The sequence below is a fragment of the Dreissena polymorpha genome, chromosome 1, assembly GCF_020536995.1.
Source record: "Dreissena polymorpha isolate Duluth1 chromosome 1, UMN_Dpol_1.0, whole genome shotgun sequence".
Taxonomy (NCBI): Eukaryota; Metazoa; Mollusca; class Bivalvia; order Myida; family Dreissenidae; genus Dreissena; species Dreissena polymorpha.
Window position 1 is genome coordinate 38,071,718 of NC_068355.1, and position 15,718 is coordinate 38,087,435.

At 34.9% G+C, this 15,718-nt stretch overlaps 1 protein-coding gene across 1 annotated transcript in view; it reads left to right on the forward strand.

Annotated features, from left to right (window-relative positions):
• LOC127877297 (general transcription factor 3C polypeptide 1-like) overlaps nucleotides 1-15,718 on the forward strand; it is a 413,141-nt gene that overhangs the window by 358,354 nt on the left and 39,069 nt on the right. The window contains exons 40-42 of the mRNA XM_052422993.1: nucleotides 2,717-2,857; nucleotides 6,913-6,949; nucleotides 14,953-15,156. Coding sequence (XP_052278953.1) covers nucleotides 2,717-2,857; nucleotides 6,913-6,949; nucleotides 14,953-15,156 — 382 coding nt within the window. The remainder of the gene's footprint in view (nucleotides 1-2,716; nucleotides 2,858-6,912; nucleotides 6,950-14,952; nucleotides 15,157-15,718) is intronic.

Here is a 15,718-nt window from a genome sequence, read left to right on the forward strand (position 1 = left end):
TCTTGATGAAATTTGGTCAAAATGTTTATCTTGATGAAATCCGGTTTGGGATTGTATTTGGGTCATCTGGGGTCAAAAACAAGGTCACTAGGTCAAATAATAGAACAACCTTCTGTAGACAATAGAGGTCACAGTTTTCATCCAATCTTTATGAAATTTGGTCAGAATGTTTATCTTGATGAAATCTGGGTTGGGATTTTATTTGGGTCATCTGGGGTCAAAAACTAGGTCACTAGGTCAAATAATAGAAAAACCTTGTGTAGACATTAGAGATCACAGTTTTCATCCAACCTTTATGAAATTTGGTCAGAATTCTTGATGAAATCTGGGTGGGATTGTATTTGGGTCATCTGGGGTAAAAATCTAGGTCAAATAAATAGAAAAACCTTGTGTTGACAATAGAGGTCACAGTTTTCATCCAATATTTATGAACTGTGGTCAGAATGTTTATCTTGATGAAATCTGGATTGGGATTGTATTTGGGTCATCTAGAGTCAGGAACTAGGTCACTAGGTCAAATCATAGAAAAACATTGTGTAGACAATAGAGGTCATAGTTTTCATCTGATCTTAATGAGTCAGGTGAGCGATTCAGGGCCATCATGGCCCTCTTGTTGGATTGAAATATAAGTGTCTGAATATTGTCTTTGTTTTTGTGTTTAAAAGGCTTAAATCCAGTCTTAAGTAATACATCTTAACACCAGTGTTGTCCATATCTCATAGGATGTCATCGTTGATCAAGCCTAGCAGACAACCAAAAGGATAAAGACAGATCAAAGATTGTTCTAGAATAAAAGTTAATATAAAAGGATCAATTGTTGACATATACATGTCTATATATGGCCTCCTGCCTCTTAAGCCATTTGATTGGCTGGAAGTAATCACTGTTCACAACTGAATATATTTTCATGACTGTTAAATGTATGGAAAGAGATCATTTGTTAAGTTTCCTGACATCATCAAATGTGAACCTTGCTTTTGTCTGTAATGTAATAAGATTGATATCCCATACACCAGAGGTATTAATTGTGGTCATAATAATGCCAAGTGTTATGCAAAAGGATTCCCATTTAAAGTGAGGATATTACAGTGGTATTAGAGTACTTTCAAAGGAAACTACATGTAATATACATGCTTACATTAAACCTCCGGAAGTCCACATGGATTGTGATTTCTCTCTTCCTCCTTATATGCGTAAAAGTCTGAAACTCCATAATGGAACTAATAAAATAAGCAATGCATTTTATTATCAGGTAACAAGCCCTTGTACTCTGAAGACTCTTTCTCAGTACTTATCAAAAGCAGTTAAAACATTAGCAAGTTAAAAAAAAAACTTATTTAAAACTGAGACATGAAAATGCCTTCCTTCCCAAACCTCCCAAACCCATCCATCTACTTATACACAGTCAATGTTACATGAATTAAGAATCTAGCCAATCATTAGAAACCAAATTTGCTTAAATATTCCTTTTTTCTTGATGAAGGCATTGTAGGGGATTGAGCTAGTTACATTTCGTTAGAATGAATTATTTATCAGGCATTTGATTGAGTCCGTGCCCAAGTCATCATGGAAATTCGACCATGAAACCATGCGGTTATAAAATGACTATATATGGATGGTGCTAGCCTTTGATGAATTACCTGTTATCCGGTTGATTAAAAATTGATTTCTTTACTTTTTATTCCAATACAGTAAAACTGCGATAACTCGAGGTAGTACGGGACTGACCTCGATGCTGTAGTAATCGCAGGTTTGGAGTAATCCATGGTGTTATTTGTTTTCACTGTTTCGGTTGGTGATGCTTAACTTCTGACCACAAACGTTTTATTCACATGTTACACGTTGCTTGGAAAAGAAAAGGCTTTGTAAAAATCGCTATACTAAACTAAACAATAAGAATGACCGTTCATTCATGTAATTTAATAAACTACACACATAACACATATGTAATCAAAAATGTTCAAACAATATTCCATGTACATGTAGCTTATTTAAAATAGCACACAAGGTACATACATGCGCATGGAAAAAAACAACGAAAAACAACATGATCACTTCACAGTTTGTATTTAATTTACATTCAGTCAGACTTGTGTTGTGCAAAGTCTAAGATTGAAGACTGTCGCAACCCATTAGCTTCCCTAAACTGATGGCGTAAGATGTTTTGCGAAAGAGAGCAGAGCATATGTAGTTCCCGTTCTGTGCATCTCAAAGGATGACAATTTGCAGTGTTTCTCAAACTGTGACTAACTTCACACCTAATCAAGCGTTTTTTTGACTGCTTGATTGCGCCGTTTTCACAACTCGAATCAATTTAGTACTGACCATACGAGAAAGTGTCTCCGAATAATTCCAGTTATTTAGGTGTGAAATGCCTTTCAGGGACCAGCACACATCCTCGAGTTTACGAAAATCGCATGTTTGAGTTATTGCGGGTATTTTTATATAGAAATTAAAGAAAAATGTTAGGACTTCCTTTAATGCTTGAGTAATCGCCAGTTTTCGAGAAATCACCAGCTCGAGTTATTGCAATTCTACTGTATTATAAATGGTTGCTGGTAAAACTCGTCCTTGAGTTATGTTCTCTTTAGTATAGGTGACATTAATGTGCCACAGGGAAATAGTTATCAAGTTATCATGACTAATATTAATTACACTAAATACAGCAAATAACACTGTAACAAAATATATTCAATTGGTCACTGTATGTTTTCAGATTCTGAGAGTGGGTGTGCTGGGTCCACGCTATGTGAGCCTGCAGCATGCTCGACCCTGGGTCATCCACGCTTACAGAAACCTCAAGGGACGGGGTCTGCATATTGATGAGGGCAAGGAGGACACGCCAATCGACACTGAGGTATACATGATTGACACTACTGACAGTAAGAAAAGCCTAGACTTCAATCCTTGCCCAGTCACATTACTTTAGTTGTTGTTCATAATTATTTCTACAACAAATCTCCCACTAGGTCTGATTCAAAGGGCCACAAACATTTTTAGTAGATTAACTGACTGCAAAATTATTTATTTTTTTAAATACCCTTAAAAAAAGAAAATATTATTACCTAAAAAGCTGAGAGTGATGCATTATTCAATAATGAATGATTTGCAAATTATTAGTATGTATTAAATTCACAGTAAAACTATTAATGTGCTTAAATTAATTGGACATTCCCACTGTGACAGAGTTTTTGTTAGATTAATGTACCTTTCTTTTTTTATGTCCCCCACTATAGTAGTGGGGGGGCATATTGTTTTTGCCCTGTCTGTTGGTTAGTTGGTTGGTTGGTTTGCGCCAACTTTAATATTTTGCAATAACTTTTGCTATATTGAAGATAGCAAATTCATATTTGGCATACATGTGTATCTCATGGAGCTGCACATTTTGAGTGGTGAAAGGTCAAGGTCATCCTTCAAGGTCAGAGGTCAAATATATGTGGCCCAAATCGCTTATTTTATGATACTTTTGCAATACTGAAGATAGCAACTTGATATTTGGCATGCATGTGTATCTCATGGAGCTGCACATTTTGAGTGGTGAAAGGTCAAGGTCATCCTTCAAGGTCAGAGGTCAAATATATGTGGCCCAAATGGCTTATTTTATGAATACTTTTGCAAAATTGAACATAGCAACTTGATATTTGGCATGCATGTGTATCCCATGGAGCTGCACATTTTGAGTGGTGAAAGGTCAAGGTCATCCTTCAAGGTCAAATATATGGGTCAAAATTGCGCATGTAATGTCACTTCTGCAATATTGAAGCTAGCAATTTTATATTTGAAATGCGTGTGTATCTCAAGGAGCTGCATATTTTGAGTGGTGAAGGGTCAAGGTCATCCTACAAGGTCAAACATCATATAGAGGGACATTGTGTTTCACAAACACATGTTGTTTTGTTATAAAAATTCTGCCATCACACATAATTACTCTTAACTGTAGACTGTAATATCCAGGAAGTTATCTTCATGTACTGTATGATTTCATTGCCTGAAGCTGGTAAAGTTACCTTGTAATTTTCCAAAAAAGACTTGCTGATGGTACAGCTATTTTTGGAATATAATAGCATTTTTGCAGTGTCATCAATTGTCAAGCATTTTCTGTAGAACGCCAGAGACAGTTTTCATTGCAAGGGGCATTTTGACAAAGCAAGGCAAAATGGCCAACTCAAAACAGACATGACAGCTATTTGTTTTACTATCTACAGTTGCATGTTATTTTGGGGTAAAAACACCAATATTCTTGATTTATAGTAGTCATTCTATCTTACAGATGCTGAATATTTATTTCAGAAAATTATTTAAAAGAAAAATTAGTGAAGCACTTCGAATAAAATTCCATCATGTGTGTCAGTGCAAATGTTTAAGCTGTCAATTCATCTTCAATGGGTTATTTTAACTAACTTGAAGATACTAAACACATTTCAAGAATTAGGGATGTTACAAAATAATTGTGGTGCATCTTTTTTATGTCTTTCAGCATCTTGACATATGTCAGTACTTCTGTGTGTCTGTCAAAATAGAAATACCAAGATAAAAAAAGAATATCAGCTTATATGTTGATGTAATTTTGTATGTGGATGGAGAGCCGTATGGGGAAATATCACATATCGTTACTATAAATAGTAACAAAATGACGTCTCGAGCAGGCCTTTATTAGTATCTAGCCGGCCAATATAAATTATATCAGCCCGCCAGGCTGATTTTTCATATCAGAAAAGAATGCAATCGCGCAACTAGAGCTACTGAATAAAATGGCGTTCACATTCAGTCTTAGCCAAAGGTGATCAATAAAATTAAGCCCCAACTCAATAAAAGAATCGAACATAATTATAATTACACGTAGCACAAGATTTGGAAAATGCAAATATCGATTTAAACTGAATTTCATCTGTACATTAAATTGATGCCTCTAGGCCTATTTGTGCTTTAACAAGATTCATCAAACACTGACACAGCAAAATTTTATAGAAAAATACCCACATTCCTTGATGACAACTTAAATCCGTTTTTTATTATAACAAAATTACACAGATTTGTAATTCCTTTTTCTGTTATTCTATCCGCTTATCTTTTTGATTTTCAATCACACTTTTTTAAACAATTGCATCCATTGCTAAACACTGTCCCCATAAACACGATTTACGAAATCAAATGTTGAAGCGATTAATTTTATTTCTATCGATGCTTTTAATTATGCATGACAACAGAGACATACATAACACGTCTCTAATAACAAACACAAAATCCGAAATACGTTTTGAAATAGCTTGATGCTTAAAAAATAGTCAACTGTTAAATAAAAAACCTCCACGTCCATTGTCCTAAGATTTTACATGTAGGTAGTTTTGTCATTGAAATTATGTTGTCACATGAAGTACGTCATAAAGTGCGTAATCAATTGAACGAAATAAAAGTACGGAATACTGGTTATGTATTAATTTTGGTTAATGACCAAAAAAGAATGAAATATGTGATATAAACGATAACACACGTCAGAGCTGGGCCGGATGTTTATAATCGGCCCTAGCCGCGTAACGGCCCAAAGGACCTCAGGCGGTTATGTCAACAGCGGGCTGATTATAGATGTCCGGCCCAGCTCTGCCATGTGTTATTGTCTCATTACAGAAATAATTATGCCCCCCTTCGAAGAAGAGGGGGTATATTGCTTTGCTCATGTCGGTCCGTCGGTCGGTCCGTCCACCAGGTGGTTGTCAGACGATAACTCACGAACGCTTGGGCCTAGGATCATGAAACTTCATAGGTACATTGATCATGACTTGCAGATGACCCCTATTGATTTTGAGGTCACTAGGTCAAAGGTCAAGGTCACGGTGACCCGAAATAGTAAAATGGTTTCCGGATGATAACCCAAGAACGCATACGCGATCATGAAACTTCATGGGTAGATTGATCATGACTTGCAGATGACCCCTATTGATTTTGAGGTCACTAGGTCAAGGTCACGGTGACCCGAAATAGTAAAATGGTTTCCGGATGATAACTCAAGAACGCATACGCTTAGGATCATGAAACTTCATGGGTAGATTGATCATGACTTGCAGATGACCCCTATTGATTTTTAGGTCAAAGGTCAAGGTCAAGGTGACCCGAAATAGTAAAATGATTTTCGGATGATAATTCAAGAACGCATATGCCTAGGATCATGAAACTTTAAAGGTAGATTGATCATGACTCGCAGATGACCCCTATTGATTTTCAGGTCACTAGGTCAAAGGTCAAGGTCACGGTGACCCGAAATAGTAAAATGATTTTCGGATAATAACTCAAGAACGCATATGCCTAGGATCATGAAACTTCATAGGTAGATTGATCATGACTCGCAGATGACCCCTATTGATTTTGAGGTCACAAGGTCATAGGTCAAGGTCACGGTGACCCGAAATAGTAAAATGATTTTCGGATGATATCTCAAGAACGCTTTTGCCTAGGATCATGACACTTCATAGGTACATTAATCATGACTTGCAGATGACCCCTAATGATTTTCAGGTCACTAGGTCAAAGGTCAAGGTCACAGTGACAAAAGTCGTATTCACACAATGGCTGCCAGTACAACGGACAGCCCATATGCTGGGCATGCATGTTTTACAAACAGCCCTTGTTGAAATTAAAATCTTGATCCTGGAATTTCACAAAATTTTGTCAAGCTAGATTGATTAAACTTTGTATGTGGATTAAAGGCCAAATGGGGAAAAAGGACACAAAAATTCAGACACAAATTCCAATTGCAATTGCTACAGAAAGTGGAAACTTAATACTGGATCCTGTAACAACTAAAAAATTATTAAACTCGTTAAATGTAACTTATGGAGATCCTGTTCTTTCTCTGACAAAATTAATGCCGTAGGGGAGTAATGTTGTTTTCTGTGACAAAGATCTTGTTATTTTCAGGAAATCTCTTCCACTGCAGAGGGCCAAAGTTACTCAGGTATGCTGACAGTTTAAAGAAACAACTCAAAACATACTTAAGCTGGGTCAAAGAAACTTTGTATGTGTAGAGATGGCCATTTGGAAAATACTCAGACACCAATTGTTGTTGCTAGAATCACATTAATAATTGACAAGTATAATAAGCATCCTGCCATGACTAGAAAGTACTTAAAGTAGATAAATGAAACTTATTGAGTTCCTGTTATTACTACATCAATATTAAACCGGTAGTGGACTGCTCTTTGGTTTTTGCGACAAAGCTCTTGTTGATATTTCAACTGAAAGTGGAACAGTTACATTTCAAAGCCCACGCACCAGGGCTCTGTCTTCAAACAGTCATTGCAAGTACATGGGTAATCTTAATCCAGTTTTAAATATATTTGAATAATGAGCTATACTGCGAAATTATTAATTAACTATTTAATTATGTAAATTTTCTGATAGTGTTATACTTAATATATCCCATTATAAACGCCCTCTCCCCTAAAATGTCAAGATCCTTAGGGGCATTAATTGTAGAATAAAATGGTATATTAGAAAAAAAGTGTACATTCTCTAATCACTGAAACCACAAAGGTCAAGGGTTTGGAATTTGGTTCTTAACATCATATGGTGGTCTTCTAAAAGTTTGTTCATATCAGGCCTCTTAATTAATGGTTCAAAATAGGCTGCACGTTAGGTTTGCTTGTTTTTCTTATATTTAATTAGTAACACTTGATTTCCTTGTTCTATTGGAGTATGTTTTGCTGAAGTGTTTGATAGTTACTAATTCTTCTTCAAAAATTTCATCATTACTTAACTTTCCAATAGAATGTTGATTTTTATAACACAGGCTTCAGTGTCTTGAGTTGGTTTAAAGTAGGGCTTCAGTGTCTTGAGTTGGTTTAAAGTAGTGCTTCAGTGTGTTGAGTTGTTTTAAAGTAGGGCTTCAGTGTGTTGAGTTGTTTTAAAGTAGGGCTTCAGTGTGTTGAGTTGGTTTAAAGTAGGGCACCAGTGTGTTAAGTTGTTTTAAAGTAGGGTTTCAGTGTGTTGAGTTGTTTTAAAGTAGGGCTTCAGTGTGTTGAGTTGGTTTAAAGTAGTTCTTCAGTGTGTTGAGTTGTTTTAAAGTAGGGCTTTGGTAATAAAGCTTCTTAAGTTGCAATTTTGTTTTGGACATGCAACTATAAAAATGACTATATATCAAGTTTGGTAATTCTATTTTTAAGCTCACCTGAGTACATATGGCTCATGAAGCCTGAAGGATAATATGTGCATCCATCAGTCAGTGTGAGTCCATTAATTTTTAGCTCAACTTTTCGAAGAAAAATGAGAGCTATACTACTCGCCCCGGCAGTTGTCGTTGGTTAAAGGTTTTTATAAAGTCAAATAACTTTAAGACTATCAAAGAGAATTGGCTCAAACTTAGAATACTTCTTTATGGCAACAAGACAATTGTGTATGTCAAGTTGCATAACTCTGTCAGCATTTTTTTTAGAGTTATGCCCCTGTTTATTCTTAGAAAATTTAAAGAAAGTTTTGTGTTAAGGTCCATTTTATACCTAAAGTATCAAAGCTATTGCTTTTATACTTGCAACACTTACTAACTACCATAAGGGGACAGAGTGGAGGCAAAGTTATGTAACTCTGACTGGAATTTTGACAGATTTATGGCCATTTTTATACTTAAAAAAGAAAAAAAATTATTAAGTTTTGTGTTTAGGTCCATTTTATACCTAAAGTATCAAAGCTATTGCTTTTATACTTGCAACACTTACTAACTACCATAAGGGGACAGAGTGCAGGCAAAGTTATGTAGCTCTGACTGGAATTTTGACAGATTTATGGCCCTTTTTATACTTAGAAAATAAAAAAAAGTTAAGTTTTGTGTTTTGGTCCATTTTACTCCTAAAGTATTATAGCTATTGCTTTAAGACTTGAAACACTGGCTAACTATCATAAGGGGACTGTGCAGGACAAGTTGCATAACTCTGGTTGGCATTTTGATGGAGTTATGGCCCTTTTTTGACATAGTAACTTTGAATATTTTGTTAAATTTTGTGTTAAGATGCACTGTACTTCTAAAGTATCAAGACTATTGCTTTCAAACTTCAAATACTTTCTTACTATCATGAGGATACTGTACCTGGCAAGTTGAATTTGACCTTGACCTTTGAATGACCTTGAATGTAAAGGTCAAATAAATAAATTTTGCTTAAATTGCCATAACTTCTTTATTTAGGATCAGATTTGATTCATATTTTGACAAAACAACGCTTACCTGACATACCACAATGGACTCCACCCAAACCATCCCCCAGAATCAACCCCCCCCCCCCCCCCCCTCCCCCCCCCCCAAAAAAAAAGAATAATTATTTTTTCCTTTTTTATGCCCCCGTTATCTGTTGAATTGTCCGTCGGTCTGTGCGTCCGTCCGAAAACTTAAACATTGGCCATAACTTTTGCAATATTGAAGATCGTAACTTGATATTTGGCATGGATGTGTATCTCATGGAGTTGCACGTTTTGAGTGGTGGAAAGACAAGGTCATCCTTCAAGGTCACAGGTCAAATATATGGGGTCTGTCCGTCCATCCAAAAACTGTAACATTGGTCATGACTCATGGAGTTGCACATTTGAGTGGTGGAATGTCAAGGTCATCCTTCAAGGTCAAAGGTCAAATATATGACATCTGTTCGTCCATCCAAAAACTGTAACATTGGTCATAAAATTGAAAATAGCAACTCGATATTTGGCATGCATGCGTATCTAATGGAGCTGCACATTTTAAGTGGTGAAAGGTCAAGGTCATCCTTCAAGGTCAAAGGTCAAATTTTGCAATATTGAAGATAGGAACTTGATATTTGGCATGCATGTGTATCTCATGGAACTGCATATTATTATTGGTGAAAGGTCAAGGTCATTTTTCAAGGTCAAAGGTCAAATATATGGTGTTTGTCCGTCCATCCAAAAACTGTAACATTGGTCATAACTTTTGCAATATTGAAGATAGCAACTTGATATTTGGCATGCATGTGTATCAAACGGAGCGGCACATTTTGAGTGGTGAAAGGTCAAGGTCATTTTTCAAGGTCAAAGGTAAAATTTGGCAATATTGAAGATAGCATCTTGATATTTTGCATGCATGCATATCTCATGGAGCTGCACATTTTGAGTGATGAAAGGTCAAGGTCATCCTTCAAGGACAAGGTCAAATTTTAAAATATTGAAGATAGCAACTCGATATTTGACATGCATGCATATCTCATGGAGCTGCTTATTTTGAGTGGTGAAAGGTCAAGGTCATCCTTCAAGGTTTATGGTCAAATTATGCGATATTGAAGATAGCAACTTGATATTTAGCATGCATGCGTATCTCATGGAGCTGCACATTTTGATTGATGAAAGGTCAAGGTCATCCTTCAAGGTCAAAGGTCAAATATATGGCTTCAAAGCGATGCAATAGGGGGCATTGTGTTTCTGACAAACACATCTCTTGTTTTATCAATGACTTTTGTTTGCATTAATTTTGAAGGTATTTTGGATAAAGCAAGCTTGAATAGAATCTAGCTTGGGAATGTATTTTGGGTTTCATGGTCAGCCTTCAATGTCAAAGGTCAAATTTTGAAATATTGAAGATAGCAACTCGATATTTGGCATGCATGCATATCTCATGGGGCGGCATATTTTGAGTGCTGAAAGGTCAAGGTCATCCTTCAAGGTCAAAGGTCAAATATATGGCTTCAAAGCTGTGCAGTAGGGAGCATTGTGTTTCACAAACACAGCTCTTACAACACTTACCTGACATACCACAATAAACTTCACCCAAACCATTCCACCAGGCCCCACCCCAGAATCCCCCCCCCCCTGAAAATAAAATTATTTTTTTGTTTTCCTTTTTTTGATGCCCCCAGTAGGGTGGCATATAGCAGTTCAACTGTCCGTCTGTAAGTCTGTCAGTCTGTGCATCCATCCGTAAACTTTAATATTGCCCATAACTTTTGCAATAGTGAAGATAGCAACTTGATATTTGGCATGAATTTGTATCTCATGAAGCTGCACATTTTGAGTGGTGAAAGGTCAAGGTCATCCTTCAACGTCAAAAGTTAAAAAATACAATCCAAGGGAAGTAATAAGCTTTAGAAGGGAGATAATTTCTATACCTGCCAAATGATATATTGAAATTTTATTTCATAGCGGTGCAATAAGGGGCATTGTGTTTCTGACAAACACATCTCTTGTTTCTTCTTATTTTTGAAATGTCATCTAATAAATGACCACACTTCCACATTATTCCCCCTCTCCACCCACACACACACACACAAAGATTATTATTTTTTAAACATGTTAAAAAAAATCCCCAATATTTATTTTTATGATTTTATTTTTGAAAGACCGTCCAACCATCACACCCAAGTTATTGCTATCAAACTTGAAAAATAATCTTATTAGTATGTTTTATGTCTTTACAAATGTTCAATACATTGTGGAAAATATACCTGAACTCAAAATCGTCTATAATATACCACTTCTCTAAAACATAAGCGATCAATATGTTTCAATTATGGTCCTCTTCCAGTTAGAATCTGACTATATTACCTTGACCTTATTGAATATGAACAATTTCCCCATTATACTGTCAAGCACTTGAAAAGTGGAGCGTGCTGCCTTCTGACAGCTCTTGTTTTATTGAAGAGACTTCTCATCTTGAAGCACTGGATAGACTCCATGGGTCAAATTTGGCAGCACCCTAGCTAGTTACTTGTTTCCTTATAATTATATAACACTTCATTTCCTTTTTCTTTAAGTATGTTTGCTTAAGTTTTATAATAATGAGACAAGGGACAGCTATTCCCATCTTGCAAAATATTACAGCCTCTTTACAGGCAATATAGCATTTATTACAGATTTATTACAGACATCATTAGAAATCTTGTAAAAAGATACATAAATAAAATAATCAGTTCCCCAGATCTCTTTCATGAACTTAACGTTGCCTGAAGATTTGTTCACATTTTGGGGAAAAAATGTAAGCCATAATGTGATCTGCAAACGTGATTACATGATGTTATATCAAAATGAATTCCTATGTGAACATGATTTTTCAGATTTATTGTTCTCCATGGGTTTTAATGTCAGAAACCAAGTATTAAATCCCTTGCAATGGATTAGATACTTATTTCAGGTATATTCAGTTGACAGATTGCAATAATATTGTCTTGAAAGAAAAGAAGTCTTTGTAAAAATAGAATTATTTCTCTTCATCGGGTTGTGGTAGGCAATAAATTTTGATGGAATGATTCTTTGTAGTAGAGGAAAGGCTTATGTTTCTAACTTTTTTTATTAAATTCTGTAATAGAATTGCAGTAGTTTGTAGAAATAGCCTGTAGGTTATACTCATATGTAATAGTGTAGCAGTGTTTTTAGGTCACATTCGATTTGGAAGGTCAACAATATTTGAAAGGTAAACAATATGTCACAACCAAGTGAAAGTGTGTCCCATATGTCATTTTTGATTGTTTTTTTTTTTTAATGGACACATTCTATTGAAAGCATGTCTTTTGTAATATTCAAATGTACAGATGCCTTATTGGTTGCATAAAAATAAGTGGTATTGATTAGATACAAAGAAGAAATGTTATGTAGATCACTTTCAAGTGAAAGAATAACTTGTAGGTCGTATCAAAGTAAAAAGGTTTCTTGTATGGCAACATTTGAGTGAAAGTATAACCTATAGTATCAAAGTGAAAAGATTTTTTATATGGTCAAATCTAAGTGAAAGTATAACCTATAGGTCGTAATCAAGTGAAAAGATGTCTTATGTGGTCACATTTTGTTAAAAAATGTCATATTGGTAAAGATTAAGTGAAAGGATATCCTGAAAGTCATATTTAAGTGAAAGGATATCCTGAAAGTCACATTTAAGTGAAAGGATATGATTATAAAATAATGATATATTGAAGTGAAAGAATATGCTTTAGGTTAGATTCATGTGAAACAATGTCAAATATGTCACATTCAAGTTCAAAGATGTTTGAAAGGTCAGATTTGGCTTAAAATATGCCATATCGCCTACTGAATGTAATAAGTCATGTAACTGAATTTTTATACATTTTTACTTTTTTCCATTTTTGTGTATATTTAGGTGACATACATCAACTGTTAAAATATTAAGTCAACCTTTTTTGGTAAAAATAATGCTTTTATCAAATTTTTAAAATTGACTTAACAAACACATGTCATTTTCTGAATGTAAAAAGTAGCGTAACTGACATTTTGTTAAATTTTCAAGAGAAGCAAAAAATGTTTTATTAAAATAATAAACATTTTTCCGTACTCAAATTTTCTGATTAGTATTATAATAACACTTGAAAAACGAAACAAAACTCCAAATTGATATGTCTTTTTTAAAACAATAAAAAAAATAAGAAAGCAGCAGTTACCATAATTTCAACACTGAAATATTATGAGCGCAAAAAATAACGTAAGTGCTCTTACTGTATTTTGGAAAATGTCTGAAAATATGCATTCCTGAACAATTCACAAAATGTCAGTTACCCTAGTTATTACATTCAGTAGACGATATATGTCACCATTTAGTGACAAGATATCATATTAGTCAGATTCAAGTGAAGGGATGTCATTATAAAATAAGGTCACATTTAAATAAAAGGATATCCTTTGGATCTCATTCAAGTAAAAATATGTTCCTTAAGTCATATTTAAAAGATAAGATTACTTTTTAGTCACATTCAAGTAAACAAATGGCCTTAAGGTCACATTAAAGTGAACAGATGACATTAAGGTCACATTCAAGTGAACAGATGATGCTAAGGTCACATTCAAGTGAACAGATGATGTTAAGGTCACATTCAAGTGAACTGATGATGTTAAGGTCACATTCAAGTGAACTGATGACGTTAAGGTCACATTCAAGTGTACAGATGACGTTAAGGTCACATTAAAGTGAACAGATGATGTTAAGGTCACATTCAAGTGAACTGATGACGTTAAGGTCACATTCAAGTGTACAGATGACGTTAAGGTCACATTAAAGTGAACAGATGATGTTAAGGTCACATTCAAGTGAACTGATGACGTTAAGGTCACATTAAAGTGAACAGATGATGTTAAGGTCACATTAAAGTGAACAGATGACGTTAAGGTCACATTAAAGTGAACAGATGATGTTAAGGTCACATTAAAGTGAACAGATGATGTTAAGGTCACATTCAAGTGAACTGATGATGTTAAGGTCACATTCAAGTGAACAGATGATGTTAAGGTCACATTAAAGTGAACAGATGACGTTAAGGTCACATTCTAGTGAACAGATGACATTAAGGTCACATTCTAGTGAACAGATGATGTTAAGGTCACATTAAAGTGAACAGATGACGTTTAGGTCACATTCTAGTAAACAGATGATGTTATAAGGTCACATTAAAGTGATGAGATATGCTACATGTCAATGTCAAGTAAAACAATGTTCTATAGATGACCTTGAAGTGCAAGGGTGTCTTTAGATATCTGTTTTATATAAGAGTGTCTCAGGTGTCATATTCGAGTATTTAATTGCCCTCTAGTTCACATTCATAGGTAATGGTGCCATAGTGGTCTGTATTATATTTTAAGGTACCATGTAAGTGACAGGCAAATATAATATGTGATGTGGATCAACTGTGTGTGTGTGCAATGTAAGGGTGTCATAAAGGTTACATGCACATTCTTAGTATCACTGTAGTAGAGTGCTCCAAAGGTCTTTTTGAAGTAAAATGTAATTCTATAGGAAACACAAATGTTTGGCACATGGTAAATTCACTGAAACACAATCAATATGTCATAAACAATATTTTTCATCCCTTTGACCAAAGCAAATTTATGATATATATGATAACACCTGTGATAGGAAACATTTATTGTTATTGAATGCATATGTTAAAAAAGCTTTACCCTTTTCAATGAATTTGAGTCAATATTGCAGTGTTTGTATTTCACTCCATCTTAATTGTAAATACTTAACAGAGACCAGGCACACGAGTTTTGAGGAAGACCGCATTACCCTGCCGACTGGCTCTGACATCAAACTGGTTCCCTTCACGAAAACGAGAGTAGAAAAGATGCTGCCCCCGAAGCAAGTTCCCATTACCATTGTGATGCCAACACCAAGCAAGAGTGTCACATCACCTACCCGGGCTGGTGAAACACAATTCCTCCAAGTCAGCAAAGGTATTTCTTTACTTTCTGAACATCTGGTGCTGATTTTTCAAAAATTGTCATGTCTGGTTTATGAATAACTGGCTTTAAGTCGCTTGTTTTATTGGTTCATATAAATATTTTTCAGTTGATGGTGTTGTAAAAAATGATATTTATGTTGTTAAGTTCACATTTAATTTGCAATTAAATTCTGTAAAAGTTCAATAATAAATAATTTGCACTTTTTATTGCAATGAAAAAAATAGCCTAAGCAAACCGTGTTGAATCAACCTTAAGTAAGGATTTTAAAGAAATCAGCACCAAGGTGATGGATAATACCTTGTTAGTTATAATGTTGAATAAAAAGGTATTTTTCTTTAGAGGTTATCTAAAGAATGGCTGCATTAGGCTTTGCCATGCACTTCATATGCTTATGCCAATTAAAGGGGACTAAAAAGAGATGCAATGATGATCTCTTTTCATAAAGTATTTGGAAAATATGATGATTTATAGCTTGGCAACAATATTAATTTCTGAAACCTGAATGGCAGAGTGGTTGTGTATTAAATTTGCCCTTGGAATGGAAACCTTTTGA